Source organism: Triticum urartu, chromosome 6, assembly GCF_003073215.2.
Source record: "Triticum urartu cultivar G1812 chromosome 6, Tu2.1, whole genome shotgun sequence".
NCBI classification, from domain to species: Eukaryota; Viridiplantae; Streptophyta; class Magnoliopsida; order Poales; family Poaceae; genus Triticum; species Triticum urartu.
In genome coordinates this window covers 270,050,005-270,075,463 of record NC_053027.1, presented here as the reverse complement: position 1 = coordinate 270,075,463, position 25,459 = coordinate 270,050,005, and the positions used below count along the sequence as shown (strand labels likewise).

The window sequence follows — 25,459 nt, the reverse complement described above, 5'->3', positions numbered from 1 at the left end:
AAATAACCGCGGATAAGTCTGTGGCCAAAAATAAAAGAAAAAGAAAAGACTAATAAACAAACGTTCGTTGTCTGAACCTAACCGGCGAACAACGTTCATTAAAACGAACGGACGGACGAACGTCCGCTAAATAAAATAAACCGATGAAAACCGATCTAAGAAATTAAACCGGAAAACTAAAATACCGGGGTTTAACCGAGAAAAACCGATCGGTTAAACGGGGTCAACGGTGGCTGCTCTGGCGAGATCCGCAGCGGCGACGACGACGGTCGATGGCGTCGGGCGGCTACGGGCGCGGCGCGGCGCGGCGTCAGCGGCGGCGATGCGACGGCGCAGGCGAGGGCAGGCGGCGGCGCGGCGGCTTGGGGCTCTAGGGGGCCGGGCGGGCTTATAAAGGGGGCGGGCGGCGGCGTTGCTTGGGGAGGGGCCGGCCCGGGGAGGAGTCTGGCTCGGACTCCCCTCGGCGTCCGTGCGCGGCACGGCGACGGGGAAGGCGGCGGCGCGCGGGAGTGGGCCGGCTGGGCTTCGGCCTAGTCGGTCCAGGAATTTTTTTTAAACAATTCCGCCAAGAAAATCCTAATAAATATTAAAAAATCTAAAAATACCAAAAACAATTTTCACCGTCTAAATAAAAATATTTAGAATAAGGTGAACATTTTCTTGGCCTAAAATGCAATTTTAAAAAAATGCATATTTTTCTAATTCAAATAAAATCCAAATAAAATTATGTGTTTGATCTTAGCATTTTTCCTCCAATATTCCTTTTATTTGGAGAAGTCATATTATCTCCTCTCATGTATTTTAATATTGGAAATATTATTTGGAGAGAAAAATAATTTAAACCAAAATGATCCTCTTTTCAATATTCGAGAAAATTCAAATATGAAAATAATAAAATCCCCGCCCCCTCGTCTTGATGATTGTTGTTGTTCCTTCTTGGCAGCGGCGAGAGGGAGGAAGGCCAGTGTTGCCTTGAGACTCTCTCCATGGGTCCTTCAGTTGCTTAGGATGTTTAGGATCACAAAACCAAAATGCAAAATAAAATATGTTATGCATATGATGACCTATGTATAACATTCCGAATTGAAAATTTGAGATGTTACAGTAAGATACGTAAAATTGGGCTATGGTGGTTATCAATGTAATGGCAAGAATGTATAATGATGGGAATATCACGATACCAAGATGAGGTTACCGTTCTTGCTTACGGTATGGTGTCAAAATGGTGGAGTGGTCGTTGTTGATGACGCGTCCGTGGCGAAGATGAGCCGCGGTGATGTTGATGTTGAACCATACCTAAATAGCCGAAACACAATAGGACACCGAACCTTAACTCAAATTCTCAAAGAAAAATGTGACCAAATTGTCGGAATTGGTAGCGGTTAAGCGATGGTGGTGTTTGCAGGAAATGGTGGTATGCGGAAGTGAATGTGGGCACTGGAGCAAAATTTGGCAAAAGTTAGGCGGAAAACGGTGTGGTGGATGGAGATGTTGCTGCCAAGGGCCGGATGTCCGAGCTTTAGGGCCAGATGTCCGGGGGTAGGGCCGGATGTCCAGGCTCTGGATCCCTGGACGAACTCGAGGAACTCCGTGTGGAAGAGGCAAATTCGGAAAAAAAATTCGGGAGATTTTGTGGATGGAAATTGGGGAAAAGATGGGGGAAAGCTAGATCTACTTGCAACACATGAAATTTGTGGATCAAATCCAACAAAATTTCATCACACCAACAAATCACAAAAAAAATCGGGGGGCTATTTTTGTGGGGAATTTTTGAATTAGGGACGAAATCAACAAAATTAGGTTAGAAAACAAAGAGGGGGGCTCCGAAATCATGATCAACATGGCTCATGATACCAAGATAATGTAGGGTGGAACCCTATACGGTTGATCTTTCACAAAAGGAGCGGATCCCACGGTGAACACGAAGAACACAAGAGGAAAACACGAAGGGAAACACAAGAGAATCACTCAAACCAACGAGATTAGGTCACACATATGCTAGATCCGAATACACATAGAGATCACACGGTCCAAATCCAACAAGGGACGATACATAGGGTAACGGGTTCTTCTCCGTGAAGAGGCCTTGAATCCGCGAGGGATCTTCCCGTGAGGAGTCTTGAATCCAAGATGGATCTTCTTCGAAGAGGCCGGGGTCTCTCGGTGGAGTAGATCCGGATGGATGAGCAAAGCTCTATCTCAAATGAGCTAAACCAATGCTAACCCTAGAAAGAGGGAGGAGAATGAGTATATATAGTCTAGGGGGTGAAGGGGTACATGGGCCTTGGCCCTACATTGTGCGCAGACAGGGGAGGTCGGATGTCCGGGCTTTCCCGAGGGGCCGGATGTCCGGGCTGGCGGGGTCGGCCTTGATGCATTCGGGATGGAGGACGCCGGATTTCCAGGCTGAGGCCGGATGTCCGGGGTCTGTAGGTACTTGGCGGCTGTCATGGTGGACGCTTCAGGGGCCGGATGTCCGAGGTCATGGCCGGATGTCCGGGTTCTGGAAGCCGCTCTTGACTCCTTTTATTGGTTCTCTTCATCCGTGAATTTGGAGACTTGTCCGTCTTCATGTGCATCTTCGGAAGGGTCCTCTTGATACCTAATCATGCACAACATTCCGGACTTAGGTAGTAGCCATGTCTCAAGTGGATCATATGTGATATCACTAAGGAAGAAAGTCACCTCGGTTTCGAGAGCTCTAGCTCTAGCACGTATCATAGGTCCTCTTGGCACTTGGTGAAACAACGATAGATCCATAAAGATGACCGTAGGATACTCCGCATCAACGAGCCTTTTGCTAGTAAGATAACAAAGTGCCGCTGATCACCCTGGTACAGTTGTAATTACTCGGATGTTATTTCAGAATCACAGGACATGCATCCAGAAACTTTGGTTGCTCAAGTATGTCAAGCATATACACGTAGTAAGAGTGGTGCTATATTTTTTTTTATTTTTTTTGGAAAAGGGGGTTAAAACCCCGACATCTGCATCAACCAATGCATACGACCATCTTTATTAATTATTCAATAAAGGTCTAACAAAAACATGTACGATACTTCCCGTATAATCCATGTCCGACACATCAGATCGAACTGCCGGTGAGGTGGATTCAATGTGCAGCATCCCCGCAAAACAAAAGGATTTAATGTGCAGCAGACCACTCGGTGTTGCATCGTACGAGGATTGGACAAGGAAACGTCGTCTGTGCAGCAGACCACTGGAAGAAGTACATTTATTATCTTTCAAAAATCAAATACCCAGGATACAACTACATTACTGATTGATCTCCTACAACAATTTCTAGATGGAACGATGGCAAAAGAACAGGGGGGGAGACATACATACTTATCTTACAGCATTTGTACTGAACAATTTTCCTTACATCAAAGACAAGATTAAGACGGAACAGAAGCAGAACATCTCCTCGGCTCTTCCAACTCTATAACCTGGCATACCAAAGTTCCCGGAGTAAGTACGTACAGTAGAGGGATAGACAGGTATCGCATGCCACCGCTGAAACAATTATCTCTCGAGCCAGTTGCATAATAGCTTCCCTCCAAATTTAATCATTTAAATATATGAACGAGCAAAAAGGAGAATATTACGTGAACATTTGTGGACGGTTACGGGGCTGGGGACGCTTCACTGGTGAGATTATCATATTTCTCAGAGCTGTCGAAGAATTGTTCATGTTAGCTCCAAAGACGGACCGTGGCGGCTGTCTGGGTCTCATATCCATCGGAGGTGCAGCAGTGTGACCAGGAGAACCCCCAGACAGCTCAAATGGACCAGAGTTCTCACGTCGTTGCCTTGGTTGTGGAGCCCATCCCTCATCTCTGCGCCCTGGGGTTTCAGGAGGATCAATCGATCCTGCAACAAGTGAATGAGCTGTTTTTGTGGAGAGGTAGCTTCTAGAAAGCCAAAGTGTTGTATTGAACTTATTCATGGCTGGATGTTTAGCAAAAGTAGCTATTTAATAGCTTCTCGAAAGGCAAAGTATTGGGACGAGTGAGCGGTAGACAACTAAAATCAACTGCGTGCATAATGCCATAAATTACCTTGTCTCAGAGGGTCGCCGCTGTCCAATATGTTGGGCATGCCTGAGAACAAGTCAGGCTGAGCTCTAGGGAAGTAGTTGTTTGCAGGTTGAATGGCTGAACGTTTTACTGATTCATACTCGTTTCTCAGCTGATCATACATCTCATCAAGCTTCCTCTTCTGCCTGGAAGGAAAGCACATTTCATACATATTGGATGGAGCGGAACTTTGTTCCTATAAGGAAAATAATGGCACACTAGACTAACCTGGATTTCTCTGCAAATTTTTCTTGTAACTCCTGCTTATCCCTTGTCAAGTTTTCAATCTCTTGTTCCATCAACTGGCATCTTTTGGCCATCTTCTGGTATGCCGCATGCACTTCTTCCAGTTTTTCAGTGAACTTTGCCTGCATAACTTCACACTTTTGCCTACATTGACCAACAATTCTGTTCATCTTGTATTGCATCTCCAGATCCTTTTGTCCGATGTAAAACATGACACTTCTGTATGCACTCTTCATAACTGATTAGTATCATGTTCAAGGAAAAGCTAAATGATTATCATATTAGCAACAAAAGAACAAGCCTTCAACAGTAGTTACATAATCGCTGACATCATTGTCTCACTACAGCAGTTTTTGTTTTCAATTTTAGGTTGCTTGAGTTACTGGAATACTAAAACAGGAAGTTAATCAGGCACTAGATTCCATAGAGGTGAGCTATGTTATTCAACAAAATAACATAAGAACGATTCTAGGTCCAGTGAATAAAATATCAAGGATACGTATCTGTGGAGAAACTCCAGTCATTGACATCTGAGATAACAAACAAAGTTATCACAACAGGAAAATCGACTGCATATGTCATTATGAATCGAATTCAGAGGGGTACTTACATCTGTCCATTCATCGCTTGGATTTATGTCAGTAGGCTTCATATGGCTAAGAAATAATTAAAAAAAGGATTATATGATATCGGCATATTAATACATGGCTATTAATTTGATCTCAAGACTAAAACAGAATCCACTGTAACATGTTAAGAAGTGACATAGGTATATAAGGTTCTCATTAAGAGAAAAGTAAGAATGTGAAATACACACGAAACATGATGTTTTGTAGGCACTCCAGCATCTGTAGATATCCCAAATTGATATGGACAAGAGAAACGTAGCTTACACGAAGGATGAAACATTAAGCATGAAATAATGAATGCTATATCAAGAGTTTATAACTGACCTTTTGGAAAGTACTTGGTCACAAATTGGACATGCACCATCGTTACTGAGTATTTTCTTTGCATCCTCTGTACCTGCACAATAAGTATCAGTTCAAGTAAAAAAAAATGTATTCAGCAGTCCTCATGAACTTTACTTATTTACAGTTGAAACGATTAAACAGAAAGAGATAGAAGATTGCAGGCATACATAAAAGATGGCCACAAGTTGTTGTTATGGCTTGTCCTTCCAACTCCCGCCAGCAAGCGTTGCACTTCATTTTGTATTCTTTGTTCAGAAGAACCCTGCAGGTCGAAACACAGATAAATGACTTGCACTAGATGAACTGATCATAACCATCTAATGTGTCCTGCATTACGGCCCTAAATCCTAAGAGGCTAAGAAGCACAAAATGCATGATTAGTGCAAATAATCACAAAATAAATGCAGAAATAACTGCATAAACTGTTTTCATGGAATGTGTAATCATGAGGGCATTTGCATAATGAAATGCCAGATCTTTTTGTTTTGAGTACCGAAATTTAACTATGAATCAGTTTTGTTGTGCATCACATATTTACCACTGATACCACAATACGTAAAATTTCTCAAGCATTGTAGTTTTCCCACTGCAAACAATAACTGGAAGCAAGACAATGAAGATGAAAACGAGAAATAAAGTTGGCCTTGAAGTGCAGCACACAATTTCTGTTATTTCCATTACACATTACCTCGCTTTTGACTACACTGGGTTGGACTATACATCACAGATCAGAGATGAGATAAAGGTATATATTTACAATGAAATAGGAAACCTGAGGAGCCATAGTTCGCCCACTGAATTCCATCAACAAAGAAGCATAAAAGGTCTTAATAGGCCAGAGAAGAATCATCTATAATGTTCTCCGAGTATTCTTTAAGTGATTCCGTATCAAATTTGTATAGTACTCATGAGTTCAGATTTAAACTTGTTAATGTTTAAAACCCTTCTGCTGTGCTCGGGAAAGCCGGAGCACTTTTCCACACGTCTTCTGATACTATACCGCGCACTTCTTTTAGCAAGCTCGGGGGACCCTGTATCCCATGTCACTGACAGGTATGTAACAGAATTCCATCACATAAATTCCTATTGAAACTTTTGGCATATAAGAAAAAGGGTAATCAGCATTTCTTCAAGCATTTTTTTAATTCAAATTTGCCATTCGGTTATGTGCAAAATATATCAAGATATTACAGTAACTAACCTTGCACTTATAATCGCCTAAACAGTAGGATCTCATATAACACAAGACATGATCAACATTACAAACATACCAGGTACATACAGAAGTCCTGATGCAGAATTCATCTAGTATATTGTAACCCAGTTACCTATTCCGCTGATTTGAGCTTAATCAAGTAGATAAGCTATCTCAGAGCACCTAAGTAGCTATAATATGTTTGGACGAGTGCTCAAATAAACTGTGATAACAGTGGTAGTGCCACTAAATACTGCTAATTAGGTAGCTTTATGGGAGACTTCTACAAACTCTCTCTATACTCCATAACAGAGACAAGAGTTCTGACTGATGCATCAAGCGATATGCATTTAGAACTATTTCTGCATTCCATAACATTTCACTCCTAATTAACTATTGCAACTAAATGGCATGATCCAACTTGCTTCAAATATAATAGTTCATTACATGTCAAGTTTTACTCGCATAATCTCAATTGTCAACAGTGAACATAGTGAATATATTTCAAATTAACACAGATCCAAACAAGCCAGCATAATAATTTTGTTAGCGGTACAGAAAACACCATAAATTTGTTGCATCCAGAGCACCAAAAATGCAAGAACAAAGCAGACACGATACACGATGACCCTATACTCTTCAGAACCTACCATTTGCAGCTAAAACAGACTGGTTAAAGCACTATAAAGCGAGCAGCAGAGCAGCTTTTGTACTCTTAACTCAACCGCACACACATCACAAATGGAACTGTATAAATGCGAATAGTTGCACTTGTACTACTAGCTAACTGTCCGCACTTGCCCATGAGGAGCGCAATCGAAGCCTGAGCACAATTTGGTGCAGTAGCGACTCCAAAACCCGCTGTAATGTCGGAAGCAAATTTCCCCAGGAGATCTCGCGACCAATCGCGTCCAATCCAGCAATCCACAAAGCAAAACTAGCTCCGACCCAGCGCCCAGCGCAGCCTAATAGCAAATCCGATGCGGTGAGATGGAGCGCTCAGTTACCTCCACACGAGCGTCAGGAAGGTGACCTCGTGAACGACGGTGGTGGTGGTGATGAGAGGTGGGTCTCCGGCGGGGACGAAACCCTCTTCGTCGAGGGCTCCAGAAGCCAGTATTCCGCTCCGCCGAGGAGGCGACGGGGAGCAGGAGGCGGGCCGGGAGGAGTTGGGGTGGGCGAATGGGAGTAGCCGTGGCCGTGGCGGCAATGGGGCCGCGAGGGTTTCAAACGAGTGGGATTGCTTGCTTCATTCGCGGAGAAGAGGAGGAAACGGCCGTTGCGAATGCGAGTCGCGGGTGACCGCGACGAGAGGCGTGGTCGTCGACTGTGGAGACGGCCGCTGTCCTTCACGCATTTGGTGCTGTGGCCTATATTTGGAACAAATCCCCCTCAAATCTAAACTAGATTAATCACCCCCTCAAATCTAAACTAGATTAATCACCCCCTCAAATCTGTCATACCAGATCAATGAGGCCTCAAGGTGGCATTGAATCTGATTTAAGGTGGTTTTCGTGTTAAAGTTGCTGACTGGACGAGCTGACGTGTCAAAATTAATTGAATTAGATAAAGTTTCCCTTTCTTTATCAGGATGAACCTTAACTCTCTCACGCGTGACAACGCACATCGATTTCTCCCACGCAACAAACCCGGCCTCTAGCAACAAACCCTAGGTCGAATTCATGTAAGAGGGTAGTCGTCGTTCGTTTTCCATGGCGCAGTCATCTGATAGCTCGTTCAATAGTTGTCGTTCGTCTTCATTGACGTTGTTGGCACCTCAACGGAAAGGGCCAATGAAGTACGTGCCCGACCAGATATGCCATTGCAAAGTGAAGGCGTCAAAATGGATATTATGGAACTGGCGGAGCCACGGTGCTAAAGTTGGACGGGCCAATACAAAGGAGAGCCCATTATTTTTACATTCACGACACAATCTACTCTCAGTATCTCACTGTATTTGCCATGAAATGGGCGGGCCATGGCCCTTTTTTACAACACATAGCTTCACCGGTTTCATGAAGCCTCCTCCCCAATCCTGGCCCGATGTTCTAGGGTACCCTATGGTGATCTTTCACGAATTGGAGTGGGATTTCACGAAGAACACGGGGAAGAACACGAAGAAATCACAAAGGAATTGATACGGCTCAAATAGCTTTGAGACGATTTTTGGGTTGCCCTGATCTTTCACCGCACGCACAGACAAAAAAATGAGTTTGGCAGCAAAGACCGAATAATAGCAGATGAGAGGGTTTGCTGATAGACGTGTAGTAGCTAGAGAAAATATACAACTTGCTGAAGTGGTGGATGTGCACGTGAAGGAATCTAGTAGCAGTTGTGATATAGTAGTAGTACTGGGACAGACGAAGAGATTAAGGTAATGATGATTAGCGGCGGCGACAGCGACGGAGTAATTATCACATGAATAATGAGAAGAAGGAAACGAGGATTCGTCCTTTGCAGAGAGCAAGAAACGAATTGATCTAGTGCTCTAGCTATCAATGGTCGCTTGAACACATGCGATAATCGAACCATCATGGATCACATGAACACAGAGTTAGGACAAGGACATCCATTGATGCATTTTCTGAGTATCTTTCTTTCCCCAAAACTGAAACCTCCTAGACGACGCTGCAGCTATTGCTTTATATAGGTGATGCGCTAAGATGAGCCAAACCTGACTTGAACTAGGAAACGATGAGGACTCCTCATCTGTTACAAATTGTACGTGACAAACAAAAAGGGAACTACAAAATCGGAACAAACTATGGAAAGCAAATAAAAGGGACACACGTACGTATACTTGCATGTATGATTTCTAGGCCAAAACTAAAATTAACTTGATGGTGTAGCCTTCAAACTTACATTCTGCTGACGTAGGTAGAAGTAATCACAAGGTGTTCTGAACGTGAGCTTCACTTCCTCCCTAGGCATGAACTGAGGAGCAACAGAACAAACAAAAGAATTATTTGTGGTGATGTTGTTGTGTTCAATCGATAGAGCATATGGCCATCTCCTTTCAGTAGCATATGAAACGGGCTTCACACCTAAGACCCCCCTCTATTCTGTAGCACACATGATCTTCTTATGATGTAGAGCGGGAACCACATACTTTTGCATCTTGTTTTCATAACGAGTCTCTCAGTTGGAAGAATTTTACTTGACAGTAATGGAGGAACGACAAGAGTACCTGCGGTGACCCTATCATCCTCTCCCCCCTTTAAGTGAAACCGTTCTCGGTTTTGGTGCACTCTTCAAAAATTCCTTATGTAAAAACACATGATCAATCTTGATAGCATTGTTACCAACGGGCTGCAGCACACATTTGATGCCAACATCTCGAAACACATAAGTGTTGGATCTCCCCTCATGTATAGCATTGCGATCATATTGCCACGGATGACCCAACAACAACTGACACACATCCTGATGTAGGGTGGAACCCTAGATGGTCGATCTTTCTTGAAAGGAGCGGATCCCGCGAAGAACACGAGGAGAAATCATGAAGGGAAACACGAGAGAATCACTCAAACCAACAATAACGATCACACATATGCTAGATCCTCGGAACACAAAGAGATACACGATCCACGATCAACAAGGGACGATACATAGGGTAACCGGTTCTTCTCCGTGAGGAGGTCTTGAGTTCTTCCCGTTGGGGGTCTTGAATCCAAGTGGATCTTCTCCGAAGAGGAATGGTCTCTCTCGAAGGAGTAAATCTAGGTGGATGAGCAGAGCTCTATCTCTAATATGAGCTATCACATTGCTAACCCTAACAAGGAGGAGGAGGGGGTCTATATATAGTGCTAAGCGATGAAAGGATAAGTGAGGAGCGAAGGGGTTCACGGGCCTCGGCCCAAGTCATGCGCGCAGGCAAAGGCCGGATGGTCCGGAAGATCCGGGCATCGTCCGGATGATCTGGGTCCTTGTCCGGATGATCTGGCTCCACCGGGTGAATTCTGCAAGCTTCAGGTGTCGTGGCTGTGGGATTACCCGGATGATCTGGGGGGCATCCGGATGATCCGGCTGAGTCCGAATGATCCGGACGGGGGTCGTACGTCCGGGCTGACTTCAGCAGCCGCTCCGTCTTCTTCTCCTTTCTTCCGTCTTTCTTCCATGCTTGGCCTTGATCCTTTGAATCTCCATGGCCATCTCGTATGAGACTGAGTATACACAAGGTCCATGCATGAGGTAGTAACCATGTCTCATATGTGGAAAGTGATGGTTCAAAGAGGAGTGAGTTCACCTTGTGTCCAATGGCGTATGATCGAGGTCTCATCGTATGTCCACTTGGGGCTTGGGGAGTAGTCGAAGTGTACATGGGGATGATCGTGGGATGCTCCGCATCATCTCCCCCCTTGGGAAAGATCCGACCTCGGATCATGATCCTCGTCACCATGGAAACGGTTGTTGTGGACGGACTTGTAGTTGGACGGAGTTGAAGACATTGCGCAATCCAAGTACTCCAAGGTGTCGCCGGAGTGGTATACATGCAAAAAGAGCAAACACAAATGACACTCGAAAATACAGTGGTTAGCGCACACAAAGTGTCCATCATGTAAGAATGAGTCTGTGCGGCAAGATTGTTCATGACAAAGCGCATGCAGCTTATCAAGATGATATAGAATGATATGCAAAGCGTTCATGGGAGCAAAAGAATTCATTGTGCACACAAATGTGTTGTGAATATGATCAATGCAACCACGGTGCAAAATGATGTCATAGTGAGACGGTTTATCAATAGCATGAATATGGCAATGGATGCTCAATATGAATAAGTTATCATGCAATTGATGGTAGGCAATATGATCATGATGTATGAATATGTCATCAAGAAAGATCACAACAAATTTGCTAAGAAAGTGCACAAGCTCATATATCATGGATGACATGGTAATACAAGATGCAATAAGGCAATCATAATGTGGGTTAATCCATGCATAAGATGCAAATTTGTTATGTGTGGTGTTGTACCAAAGCTCGATGTTGTGGCACTCCTCAGCTTGAAGGTCCATAGGGTCCATCTCCAATGTCGGTCCTCCCTCCAATATTTGTAACATGTAGACAAGAAGAAGGAAACAACAATGAAAGAATAACCCATCCAATATGCATATGTGAGGATGGATCAAAGGGAAGGAGGTCACCTTTAGAAATGTCTCAAGGATGTTGGAGTTGCGCATCTTGTATGCCTTCACATAATCAATATGTCTCGTGATGGTACCACCTTGTGAATCCTTCAAAACGAAAGAACATGACAAACACTCAGAAAAACAAATGAGGTTAGCGGAAGTGCAAAACCAATCATTCGCGTGGTAAGATACCAACAAGTGTATGCATCATGCTCATCATAAGAAAGGACAAGGGAGCATTTCATAGTGTGGAGGCATATGATGCGAGAACAACCAAATACAATAGGCTCAACCAAACAAGCATGCATCACAAGTAATATGTCCAAGTCTCCACGATCAATAAGCATAGCAAGTTGGCACTCAATATAAGGGTATATAAGAGACAATGATCAAGATAAATCATGTGAGAGGCAAGAGCATATATGTCATCAACCCAAGAAAGCGAGTAAGAATGGAACATGGGTGATGCGATAAAGAAAGCAACCAAAGTGATCAAGTCAAACAAGCTAGTAGTGCGAAGATGCAACGTACTAGTAGGAATCATGGTAATCATGGCATGTGTGCAAATAGTGGGCATATATAATGCACATGACATATCACAAGCATGAAAGGAAGATATGAGCAAAGTAGGTTCATGGTGTTGGCAAGAAGTCCTATGTAAATAGCAATGGAACATCATGACTCTCCCAACACAACAAGCATCAATAGCATGAGGCACATGGTAAACATGGCAATAGCAACAAGGATCACCACCAAGAATGCAAATACACACATGAGTAGTAAAATGGTGAATCATGGGTAGATGCAAGCAAGGGTCAAAATTGCATGGGAAAGGCATAGAAGCAAGCATAACATGCAAAGTGAACATGGTAGAATGGGCATAATGTGACAAGTGGTAAATAGCCCATAGCCGTGTGAGAGCCAAGTAAAAGAGGTGCGCGTAGTAGTTGCGCAAAGGGAACGGTGGTAAGGACAATTCACAGAATCCCAAATCGTCGTTGCTCTCAAGAACTCGTTTTATCAACTCTTGAGATTGAGAGGTTGATGAGTATACGTGAGTACCTACACAAAACAAAGACAAAGGGAAAATTGTGTGTGCATGGTAGATGTACACATCATCCATCATGATGGACACGTGCATGTGTTGGTTAGCACAAAATAGACAATGCTCAAATAAATGAGATGCGTGATATAGAAACATGTCATCCATCATGAGCGGTTTGTTATTGTGTATAGCATAATGAAGACTCAAATTATGTAATGCATCATGGGAAATATCTAGAGCATTATTATGCGTGGAATGCATATGGTGCAAGCAATTATGAGAATCATGCAAAGTATGGAATGCATCAAAATCTCCTAATATGTATGAGGAAACTATGGGGGTTCCTCATGAGCATTAATGGAAACATCACTTGGAGAATATTGACAACATCCAAAACAAAGCATATTTGGAACAATGTGATCATGTCATGGTATAGTAGATGAATTGCGCAAATCATGTAAAGGAAACATGGTAATATCATCACATGAAAAACAAAAGCCAATGACCATAATCCCATCATCTATGCCATAAGTACAAATGGGATTTATTTTAATGGGGCATGCATAGTTACTATGTTGAGATTGAAATGATACAATATGGAAGATCTCACTCATAGCATATGACAAGTTCAATGGATTGTCAAACATGACATGACCAATAGAATTTTCACATGATATCCTATGGAGCATAGCATCACAACTAGGCAACTCAACTTGCTCATCATCATATTCATCATAAATGGGTAAGTCATGACATGAGGAATTCGCACTAGCATGAATCATGGGTGGATCAACATCATGCAAGCAATCATTAGTGGGATAGTCCGCTAGTGGGACAAAAGAAGCATCATCACCTATGTTACCTTTGGAGAATCGCTCATTTGTTGTAGGTGAGGTGTCAAAGATCCACTCGTTGTCATCTTCAGCTTGATGGAACCATGTGGGGGTGCATCTTCTTCCACCATGGCCATCGTTGTCTCCATTGGAGGTATGGACTCGTCGAGGATAGGCATGTCATCATGTAGGAAACCTAGCACCAAAGAAGAAAATACACTTGGAGTAGAGGTTAAGTTGTTAGAAATCATAGTGGCCTCACGTGCCGTGTCAACTACCTCACTCACTAAGTGTTGTGGCTCACTCACTCTCTCTTGGATGCTCGCACTTGTATGGTTGGTGGAGTCACTCAAATGGCTCTCAACCTCACATAGGATATGTGGCATGCTCTCAAGTGTGGGGCTAGTGGTGGTCACACTCATCCTCTCATAGAAAATGCACTCAATGTCATATATGGTGGAGTCACTCATATCACTCATGGTGGGGTGGCTCTCCTCACATGGGAATCGGGGCATCTCGTCATACGTGGGTGCTAGAGAGATGTTGGTGCAAATGTCTCCATGCTCAACTCCTATCGCTGCCTTGGTTGAAGGGATAGTCCCATGCTCAACCTCCTCATCCATAATGACTCCAAAGATGAATGCCGTAGGATGTGGCAAAACATCACTCTCCTCCGAGACCAAAGATAAAGTCTCATGCGCGCTTGCGTAGCTTGACTCGGAGTAGGAGACATATTGGGGCCCCGTCTTCTTGTTGTTGAAGAGGTTCATGCTCGTCGCCGTGGTCGAAGGGGATGGCCCTTGCTCGACCTTCTTGTCACCACCTTGTTGTTGGAGGCCCATATGATGTGGCACCTTGTAGCTCGTCTCCATGACCGAAGGAAATTTTCCATGCTTGGCCATCTTCCTTGAGGGGCTTCCAAAGATGTAAGTGTCTCCCTCACTTGTAGGTGGTCGCCTCGTACTTAATGATGTCGATGTAGGTGAACTCATGGGAAGTAGGTGAAGATGCCATACGTCCAAAGGCGAAGATGCCTTGGTAACACTTGGCGAAGATGCCGAAGTGGTTGCTGTAGCCGTAGCACCGTCTTGGTTGTTGTCGTCTCGCGGTCTTCTCTTGTGCTCATGAAGTTTTGCCATAGCTTGATGTAGAGCTTGTTGGGACTTGTAGGTTTGCGCGTGCCGAGCATCTTCATGATGATGGTGTCATTGTCGTGCTTGAGATCGTAGAAGATATTGTTCGTCGTCGTCGTGCACATGATGCTTGGAGGTGACTTGCCCTTCATGACGATGTGGATCACGAATGTGATGGTGGTCGCCATGGAAATGTGGACATGGACGAATTGCGCTTACATTGCTTGGGCGCTCTGAAGATGATCGACTTGCTCGCCGCCGCCTTGAGGATGATGAAGGGGAAGAAGAAGACTTGTAGTCGGCCACCATGTCTCGTAGTTGATCCTCTAGTTCGTCCAACTTGGTGCCGATGTAGTCCCTTTTCCTTTCTTCGGAGTGTCGTATGTCGATGGTGAGGTTGTCGATGCGCTCTCTCAATCTTGAGTGTGCGCCTTGCATTTGTCGTTGTAGATTGAGGATGGACGCTTTGGTGATGTAGTTGTTCGCGCCGTCGTTGTTGTTGAAGACCGGAGATGAAATGCCTTGCCTATCCATCACAAGACTCGAGCAAATATGAGTGGGAGAAAGAGAAGAACTTATACCAATTGTACCTTGACCGAAGTTGAAGATGGATCAATGATCACTCAATGATGTAATAAGGAAATATCACAATTGGTACCGTTTCTCGTCGATTTCTCACACCTACACAAATAAGGCTTATGGAGTAGCTTGGTGAGGATAGTGGCACAAAATTTTGATGCAAAATGTTAGGAAGAGTCAATAATGTTGAAAGAGATTCACAAATTAGCAAGTAAAACAAGTAGACTAATAGCAATATATGGCACACAAAAACGCACACACGAATAGATAAATGGGGTCGTGCAACCAAGGAATGAGCTCAAAATGTGGAATGCACGGAAAACGCTCGTGTTGCACAACTCAAGAGAGACTCGAGCACGATTGCTCTATAGGCGGATACGACACTTGTGCACAACCTATAAGATGCAAAATGTATGGACTTTCTATCCCAAGTATGCTATGTATGTATGGTTCCCGGTGTTTCGCACACGATGATCCAGGATGATCAATATGGTAGTATGATATGTAATATGTCGATGCTCTGGAACTTGCTTCAAGCTTCTTTGTTCTTTCTCTTTTGCTTAAAAGCTTTATTCTTTTTTGTTGATATGTCCACAATGCACAAACCAAGATAGCAATTGTGTATATGCAGGAACAAACTTGTGACACAAGGGCTGATATGATGATACCAATATGATATGGTATGTATGCAACTGAAGGGCGGATCGATGATCACTAATGTGCACAAGTAACATTGCCGGCAATACTCAAATGGGTAGTCTCGATAGGCAAGTGATGCAAAATGGGCTAGGGGTTATCAATGCAATTGCAAGGGGAATATACAATGATGTCGTCGAGGTTACCGTCCTTATGTATAATGACGACCTCGTGGCGATGATGAGTGGCGGTGTTCTCGATGTAGAACCATCCCTAATTAGCTGAAACACCTTAGGAAACGAAAAAACCGCGAACTCAAAATCTCAAATGGCAAATGTCAAATGGTGGTAGCCGAATGCGGTGGTGGTTGTGGAAGTATCAGTGGGAACCCGGTCAAAATGGGTTATGGTGGTGGAAGGATATCATGGGTTATACACAGTGTCGGAGTTGAAAGCACGGTCCCTAAGTAGCCGAAACACCTTAGGAGACACAACTCACAACACAAACAAAACTGGGTTAAGTTGAGGTGGCGGAAGTGTATGGTGGGCAAGGTTATGCGGAAATGGTGGTGGTTGATGAAGAAGCAACTGTCCCTAAGTAGACGAAACACCTTAGGAGACTCTAATCACTACTCAAACAACCACATATGCAATGGGGATCAAAATGGGTTAGGTTGCGGAAGTCGATGGTGGTAATGCGGATGATATGGTGGAAGCCCTAGGCAAAGATGCCAAAGTTCCAAAAATTTGATTGATTCAAATGATGTTGGAAGTATTTTTGTGGGATGGGGGATGTCAATAGCTTCCAAACGAGCTAAAGAACGTCAAAAACGGACTCCGAATGAATTAGTTATGGCCGAAACAAAATTTCAGCACAGTTAGTTTCAGGGTTACCCGGACATCTGGGAGTTGGTTCGGATGATTCGGGTTCGTCAACCGGATTTTTGTCGCATGGGGTGTCCGGACGTCCGGGAGAGGGTCCAGCTGATCCGGGCTGGTCCGGATGATCCGGGCAGGTCAAACTGCTCAGGATTTTCTCTGGGGGACGAATTTTTGGGCGGAAATTGAATAATTTCGGGGCAAAATTGAGGAGATTTCGTGGATGGAAGGTGGGGAAACTTGTGGAGATGCTAGACCCACTTGAAACCAAGCAAATCCATGGATCAAAATCAAAAAAACATCATCCAAACCAACAAATCACAAAAAAATTGGGGCTATTTTTGGTGGGGATTTTCAGATTTAGGACGAAATCAACAAAACAAGACTAGAAAAACAAGGGATAGGGATTCCAAATTCGTGATCAACCTTGATTTGATCCAAGATGATGTAGGGCGGAACCCTAGATGGCCGATTTTTCATGAAAGGAGCAGATCTCGCGAAGAACACGAAGAACACGAGGAGAAATCACGAAGGGAAACATGAGAGAATCACTCAAACCAACAAGAACGATCACACATATGCTAGATCCTCGGAACACAAAGAGATACATGATCCACGATCAACAAGAGACGATACATAGGGTAACCGGTTCTTCTCTGTGAGGAGGTCTTGAGTTCTTCCCGCTTGGGGTCTTGAATACAAGTGGATCTTCTCCGAAGAGGAACGATCTCTCTCGAAGGAGTAGATCCGGGTGGATGAGCAGAGCTCTATCTCTAATATGAGCTATCACATTGCTAACCCTAACTAGGAGGAGGAGGGGGTCTATATATAGTGCTAAGCCACGAAAGGGTAAGTGAGGGGCGAAGGGGTTCAAGGGCCTCGACCCAAGTCATGCGCGCAGGCAAAGGCCGGATGATCCGGATGGGGGTCCAGAAGACCCGGGCATCGACCGTATGATCCGGGTCCTCGTTCGGATGATCCCGCTCCGCCGGGTGGATTCTGCAAGCTTCGGGTGTCGTGGCTGTGGGATTACCCGGATGATCCGGGGGGCATCCGGATGATCCGGCTGAGTCCGGATGATCCGGACGTTAGGGCTGACTTTAGCAGTTGCCCCGTCTTCTCTTCCATGCTTGGCCTTGGTCCTTTGTGATGTAGGGTAGAACCCTAGTGGCCCGATCTTTCACGAAAGGAGCGAATCTTGTGATGAACACGAAGAACACGAGGAGGGAAACGAGTGGAAAATCACGAGGGGAACACAAGAGAACACTCAAACCAACAAGGATGATCACACATGTGCTAGATCCTCGAGTACATAGGGAGAGATGCACGAATCCACGGACAACTAAGGACGATACAAGGGTAGCCGTTTCTTCTCCGTGAGGAGGTCTTGATGTTCTTCTCTGCGAGGAGGTCTTGAATCCACAAGGGGATCTTCTCCGCGAGGAGGTCTTGAATCCAAGTGGATCTTCTCCGAAGAGGGGCCGCGGTCTCTCTCGTGGAGAAGATCCGGATGGATGAGCGAAGCTCTATCTCGAAGTATGGGCTAAACCAACGCTAACCCTAACTAGAAGGAGGTGGAGGAGTATATATAGTCTAGAGCCATGAAGGGGTAAGTGAGGAGGGGATACATGGGCCTTTGGCCTGGTTAGGCACGCGCAGGTGCCAGACGTCCGGGCTGGGGGCCGGATGTCCGGGGCTTTGGGACGAGCCGGATGTCCGGGGTCGCGGCCGGATGTCCGGGGTGAAGTGGAGGTTCAGCTGCTCTCTGGATACGTCGGTGCCAAATTTCCGGGGCGATGCCGGATGTCCGGGCTATCGGGAGGCGCCGGATGTCCGGGGTTGGCGCCGGATGTCCGGGCCCAAGTGGTGGCACTTGTTGCTCTCGGGTTCGGAGGGGCCGGATTTCCGGGCTGGGAGCCGGATGTCCGGGGGCTCGGGAACGGCTGGATGTCCGGGCTGGCGAGGCCGGATGTACGGGGCCTGGGAGCTTTTCTCCGTCTTCTTCCGTCGTCGCTTCCATGCTTCCCTCGCGGATGGTGTAGTTGTTCCTTGGCACTCGCACTCCTCCTCAACATCCGTGAAGCTCCGACAATACCTATGCATGCACACGGGAGAAGTGTCAAGTAGTATACCATCCTCGAAGGGGTCAAGTGAGCACGTGTAAAGGAGATGATTCACCTTTATGTATGTGAAGTAGATGCCGCACGTGTCACTTGCCAAACGGACTCTTGACATGGTGATGTCCATAGGATGCTCCGCATCATCTCCCCTCCCTTGGGAAAGATCCGACCTCGGATCGAAATCCAAATCACCATGGGAAAGAGATGGCGTCGCATGTAGGAGTGGTCGATCACCAAGTTCTCGTCATCTTGAAGCTCGAAATGGGCACTCTCCAATGTCGCACCATCTTGGGATTCCTTCAAAAGTAGCAAAGACAACAAACACTTGGAAAAACAAATGTGGTTAGCGTTAGTGCAAAACCAAGCATTCAACAGGTGATTCACCAAACAAGTGTCATCATCATGCAAAGCATATGGTGTGACAAAGGATTGTGATATGAGATGCAAGCATATCAATTGAGCACAAGCAAAGAAATCATGGGCGCAATCATGTGAGTGTGAGGAAATGATGCACATATGTGTGACAAGAGAAGAAGCATCTACCTCAAGTTCATAGCAAGCATTCACAAATTGCTCAATGAAAGGTCTATGGTCCGCATAGGAATCATTCACAATACCAAATAAAATGAAGTGTCTAAACACATGGGTCAAGTGCAAGACAATCCAAGCATAATGTGCATTGGGTGTAGTGAATATCGTGTGGCACTCAACACAATGGAAAGAGCAATTGTTCATCATGTTTGAGGCAATCAAGGCAAGCATATAGCAATCAATGGGACATGGCATATGTGAAGTGATGACATTGTTGCAACCAAACATGTGATAGGAGCAAATAATCCAAGAATTGGATGCAACACACAAGGTATATATATCATGATGCATGGAATTGTGAAAATGACAAGTTGAAGCAAGATCTTTATCATGTGCGCAAGCAAGGGGTCCAAGATGACAAATAAGTATCATGGTGCAAGCAACACAAGTAATATGATCCGCAATATCCATGCTCATGGTTTGGGGGTTCTCAAAAGAGAAGGATATCACCTTGAAAACATGTTCTTGTGCGTCCTTCACAATGCCGAAGTACAAGCAAGTGCGATGTAGAATCATCGTGGTAGAAGGTGGTTTGCTCTCAAGAGCTCGGATTATCAACTCACGTGACATGGAAGTTGACACGAAGTCCAAGTATCCTACACTTGCACACAACAAAAGAAAGAACGTATGTGCATGGTAGATAAACACATCATACATCATGATGGTTCTCTTCTCTTGCACATAACCATTATAAACACAAGTGCATGAATAATATGATGCAACAATGGCAATATTCATGGCACTAGGTATATGGTGCAAAGAGGTAAGACAAGCACACTTCACAAGGAATATGTCAAAATCTCCAAATAGATGTGAGAATGCTATGGGGGCAATCTCATGAGCAAGGCGAAATGCATCGTTGCACTCAATACATGGCAAATCATCTAGCATGAGAGAGGCAACATATGGAGATATATGACAAGAAGGAATAACAATCATGTCGTGCAAACTAGTGGAGCGAAGATGCAACACACTAGAGGAAATCATGGCAATGATGTCATGTGAGCAAATAATAGGCATAGACAATGCACATGACATATCGCAAGCACGAACACAAAGCAAGATCATAGTATCATCATAGGAATGGGGCACAAAGCAAATATGGCAATAACAAGTGATACCTCCACCAAGCTTGCAAATACACATAGAAGTAGTAGAATCAATCATCATGTGTAATGCAAAGCATGGGTCACAAATGCATGGCAAAGGCATAGGAATGAGCATATCATGCAAAGTGAACATGGCAAGATGGGCATATAATATGTAGTGGACAATAACCCATAGCCAAGTGAGGGCCAAGTAGAAGAAATGCGCGAAGTCTTTGCGCGAAGAGAGCGGTGGGAAAGACAATCCATGGGATCCCAAGTCATCATTGCTCTCTAGAGCTCGTTTTGTCAACTCGTGGGATTGCGAGGTTGACAAGAATTCGTGGGTACCTACACAAAAGAGACACAAATGAAAGAGATTGTGTGTGTGGTAAATGTACACATCATCCATCATGATGTGTATGTGCACATGTGAGTTAGTACAAGATAAGCATCGCTCAAATAATTTGATGCATGGTATAAGAACATGTCATCCATCATGAAAGAATAGTTATTGTGTATAACACGATGGGGACACAAATTTAGCATACAAGTATAAGGATCATGCAATGGATGGGAGTGATCAAAATCTCCTAAAATGTATGAGGAAACTATGGGGGTCTCCTCATGAGTAATATTGGAAACATCATATGGAGAAAATGGACAACATCCAAAACAATGCATATCCGAAGCTAGGTGGTCATGGCATGGCATATGCGATAAAGGATGCAAAGGGAGCATATCAATATCATCACAAGAAAAACAAATGCCAATAACCATGGGCTTGTCATCTGTGCCATAAGTGCAAATTGGGTTAATCTTAATGGCACATGCATAGTCACTATGAAGAGATTACAAATATGACATGTGGTCGATCTCATGCATAGCATATGACAAGTCAAGCGGATTGGCAAACATGATATGACCGAGAGAATTGTCACAAGAAATCCTATGTAACATGGCATCACAACTAAAAGACTCCACATGGCAATCATCATACTCATCATAAATGGGTAAATCATCGCATGGGGAAATCATACTAGCATGAAGCATGTCAATAGGGGGATCAACATCATGCAAGCAATCAATGTCATGAATGTCCACTAGTGGGACTAGAGCATCACCTTCACCTATGTTACCTTTGTCATTCCACTCAAGTGGTGTAGGTGAGGTGGGAAAGACCAAATGGTGGTCATCTTCATCTTGATGGAACCATGTGGGGGGTGCATCATATTCCACCATGGCCATCGTCTTGTCCAAAGGGAGGACGAAGTCATCACGAATCGGCGCGTCATCATAGATGGGACCTAGCACCAAATGAGAATACACAATAGAGGTAGAGGTCAAGTTGTTAGAAATGCAAATGGCCTCACGAGACCTATCAACTATCACACTCTCTCTATGTGGTGGTTCACTCACTCCCACAAAATAGGTGCACTCAATCTCACGTATGGTGGAGTCACTCATCTCACTCAAGTGGTGGGGGTTGTGGCTCTCCTCACATGGGAATTGATGCAACACATTATATATGGGGCTAGTGGTGAAGTCACTCTCACTCTCAATATGGTGGGAAAAGTCACTCAAGTCATCAAATGTTGCCGTGGTCGAAGGGAAAATCCCTTGCTCAACCATCTCATCGTCGTCGCCATGGATGAAGGCCGAACATGGCACATCATCACTCTCGCCTCCTAAGATGCAAGCATCATCCTTGCTCGCCACCTTGTCGCTCGCCTCCAAAGCTTGGTCCTTGAGGGTCTCCGTAGTCGTACTCATCGCCGCACCGTCTTGAAAAAGAGTCATGGAGGACTCGGCATCGTCAATGCCACAAAGAGGGATGGCGTCGAACTTGGGAGTATCGTCTTGGAGCTCGTTGGGCTTGGACATCATGGTGGTACTAGCCTCATGCTCGTTCTCATGAGGCTTGGTCGTGGTGAAGTGAGCTTGGGGTGGAGAAAGTTTGGCCTTCAGGAGTTCTTGTTCCGCCTTGAGAGCACCAATGTAGTTGTCGTCGAGGGACTTGTAGTTCTCGAGGAAGATCGTCTTGGAGATGTAGTTGTGCAATCCCATCATGAAGTGGAACTTCATCGACATGGGGTCGTCCACGCCGGCTCGTCGCAAGGCAATCTTCATCTCCTTGAAGTACTCGTCGATGGACTTGGATCCTTGGATGGTGTTCTCCAATTGGCGTTGAAGTTGTTCCGTGTAGGTTGGAGGCACAAACTCTCGCCGCAAAGCTCTCTTCGTCTTGGGCCAACTCATGTCGTAGCTCTCCAAAGGTGTGTGAAGCCACCATGTGGACGCGTAGTCATGGAAGTTCCTTGTGGCGCACTTCACTTGATCTTCGGGAGGGACTTGATGTAGCTTGAGGTAGTCGTCCATCAAACGCTCCCACTCAAGATACTCCTCGGGTTCTTGAGTCCCATAGAAAGGAATCGCGTGGTCGATGTCAAGGTCGTAGTAGCTCGTGGAAGTCGCGGACTTGAGCTTGGGGATCTTCTCTTGAGCGTAATCTTGAGGTGCTTGTTGGCGAAGATGCCATATATCCGAAGGCGAAGATGCCTTGAAGTCGCTTGGCGAAGATGCCAAAGTGGTTGGTGTAGCCGTAGCTCCGTCTTGGTGGTGCTTGTCTCGCGGTCTTCTCTTCTGGTCATGAAGTTTGGACTTGGCATGAATTAGGCTCTGACCTTCACGTTCGTGGTGTGTTGATGGTGTCGATGCCGATGTTGACCTTGACCGGAGGTGGTAAGCTCGGAGGCATGTGCTCTTGAGCGTCTTCTCGAGATGAAAGACCGCTTGGTAGGACTTGATGAGGCTTGATCTCCTCCCATTTGAGCGCTTGCCATCTTTGGCGTCCGTGGAGTTGTTGCGTGGCATCGAAACTCGTCGTTGTTGTTGTTAGACCGAAGATGAAATGCCTTGCCTTATCCATCACCAAGAGAAGAAATATGGAGTGGTAGAAAGAGAAGAAACGAATACCAAAATGTACCTTGACCGAAGTTGAAAGTGGATTAATGGATCACTCCAATGTGGACAAGGAAATAGCACAATGGTACCAATTCTTGTCGCGTTTCTCACACCTACACAAGTAAGGATTATGGTGGAGCTCGGTGAGGATAGTGGCACAAAAATTTGATGTAAAATGTTAGCAAGAGTCAATAATGTTGAAAGAGATTCACAAATTCGCAAGTAAAACAAGTAGACCAATAGCAATGTATGGCACACGGAAACGCACACACGGATAGATAAATGGGTCGTGCAACCAAGGATGAGCACAAAATGTGGAATCCACATAAAACGCTCGTGTTGCACAACTCAAGAGAGATGCTAGCATGATTGCTCTATAGGAGGATACGACACTTGTGCACAACCTATAAGATGCAAAATGTATCCACTTTCTATCCCAAGTATGCTATGTATGTATGGCTCCCGGTGTTATGATCCAAGATGATATTATATGCAATGTGGTATGATGCTATGGCACTTGCTTACAAGCTTCTTTGCCTTTTCTCTTTTGCTTAAAAGCTTTATTCTCTTTTTTCATATGGCCACTTTGCGAAATGCACAAACCAAGATAGCAATTGTATATATGCAGGAACAAACTTAGAGCAACGAGATGAATGATACCATAGATAGAGGCAAAGGTGTCCCGTCTTTCGATGAGATGGTGGCTATCGTTTTAGAGGAAGTCGACTTTGACGATCCGACTACGAACGTGCGAGGACGTCGCGCCTTAGCAATCGCTAAACCAACTCCGAGGGGTTATTGACCACGCCGGAGCACGATCAACCTGACCACGAGGGCCTGTTTCCTGCGAGCAAACAAAGAACAAGCAAGAAACTGAGATTGCAATCTGGATATTGCGAATATAAGATGAAAGCTTTATTGATCAAGGTGGGGTTCTGTGACGTCTTGGTCTGGTCGTTGGACACAAACGAAGTACGCGAAGTTGCAGCTATGGCGAACTTTTAATCTAAACAAAACCCAAAGTCTAAACGACGCCCTAAGGGCTGTATATATGGAGGAAGAGGGGGGAATTTCGTGGCCCTTGGAGGAGGGGTCCGAAACCAACCCTAACTCTTGTTTCCCCACACATACGGACTCTAAAAACAGCCTATACTTAAGTATTTCGAAAATACATGGGCCTGGCCCAATAATAAGGTGACGCAGCACCTAGAATAGCCTCTGGACGAAATTTATGAAGTGGCATCTTGTATATTTCGTCCCATGCTTCATGCACTCATTATGGTGGCTTCAGAGTCCTGGAATCATCACTTGTAACTCCGTTCTTGTTCCCCTTGCGCATGCCATCATCTCCATGCTTGAACTTGCTCCAAGGTTCATCTTTCTTGTCCAAGCTAGGCCCTTCATTTGTAAGCAAAACAAATGTATCCAATTTAGGCAGCATCATATTCTCATGAACATTAGAATCGTTACCAAGAAACGAAAGTACCTGATAATTCAATTGGCGTGCGCGAGCTCTAGTAATTGGTCCAGTATGTATAGCAGCAGGGGTTGTGGGTGTAACAATGGTATTGATGTCCTCATCATCCTCCCCTTCTTGAAATGAAGTCGTCCTCGACGAAAGTTCATCGTCCTCACCCAAATAAGGCTTCAAATCTGCAATGTTAAAAGTGGGACTAACCCCAAAATCTGCAGGCAGCTCAAGTTTATATGCATTATCATTTATTTTCTCTAACACCTTAAAAGGACCATCAGCACGTGGCATTAGCTTTGATTTGCGCAAATTAGGAAATCTATCCTTACGCAAATGTAACCAAACAAGATCTCCAGGTGCAAACACAACATGTTTTCTACCCTTATCTCCAGCAAGTTTATATTTAGCATTCATACGCTCAATGTTTTCCTTAGTTAACTCATGCATTTTTAAAATCAATTCAGCACGTTCTTTAGCATCAAAATTAACCTTCTCCGAAGA

General features: G+C 44.7%; 1 protein-coding gene across 3 annotated transcripts; it reads right to left on the bottom strand.

Annotated features, from left to right (window-relative positions):
* Positions 1-3,221: 3,221 nt before the first annotated feature.
* On the bottom strand, positions 3,222-7,855 carry LOC125513188 (E3 ubiquitin-protein ligase CCNB1IP1 homolog). 3 transcript variants are annotated; one of them, XM_048678218.1, is made up of 9 exons: positions 7,502-7,855; positions 5,467-5,561; positions 5,279-5,351; positions 4,936-4,981; positions 4,825-4,855; positions 4,308-4,563; positions 4,062-4,225; positions 3,609-3,873; positions 3,222-3,449 (listed from the first exon to the last, which is right to left on the bottom strand). In XM_048678218.1, the coding sequence occupies exons 2-9, from the start codon at positions 5,534-5,536 to the stop codon at positions 3,443-3,445; spliced, it is 912 nt and encodes a 303-aa protein (XP_048534175.1). In that variant the 5' UTR covers positions 5,537-5,561; positions 7,502-7,855; the 3' UTR covers positions 3,222-3,442. The 3 variants fall into 3 exon arrangements, with proteins under 3 accessions (XP_048534175.1, XP_048534176.1, XP_048534177.1); XM_048678219.1 differs by having other exon boundaries at positions 3,609-3,846; positions 7,502-7,853; XM_048678220.1 differs by lacking the exon at positions 3,222-3,449 and having other exon boundaries at positions 3,605-3,846; positions 7,502-7,854.
* Positions 7,856-25,459: the final 17,604 nt, after the last annotated feature.

Coding starts and splice junctions, on each gene's coding strand:
- LOC125513188 (XM_048678218.1), bottom strand. CDS start 5,536: ATGAAGTGCAACGCTTGCTGGCGGGAGTTGGAAGGACAAGCCATAACA. Junction 4,564..4,824: donor TGGAGTTTCTCCACAGATAC/GTATCCTTGATA, acceptor GATACTAATCAG/TTATGAAGAGTGCATACAGA. Junction 4,226..4,307: donor AAATTTGCAGAGAAATCCAG/GTTAGTCTAGTG, acceptor CTTTCCTTCCAG/GCAGAAGAGGAAGCTTGATG.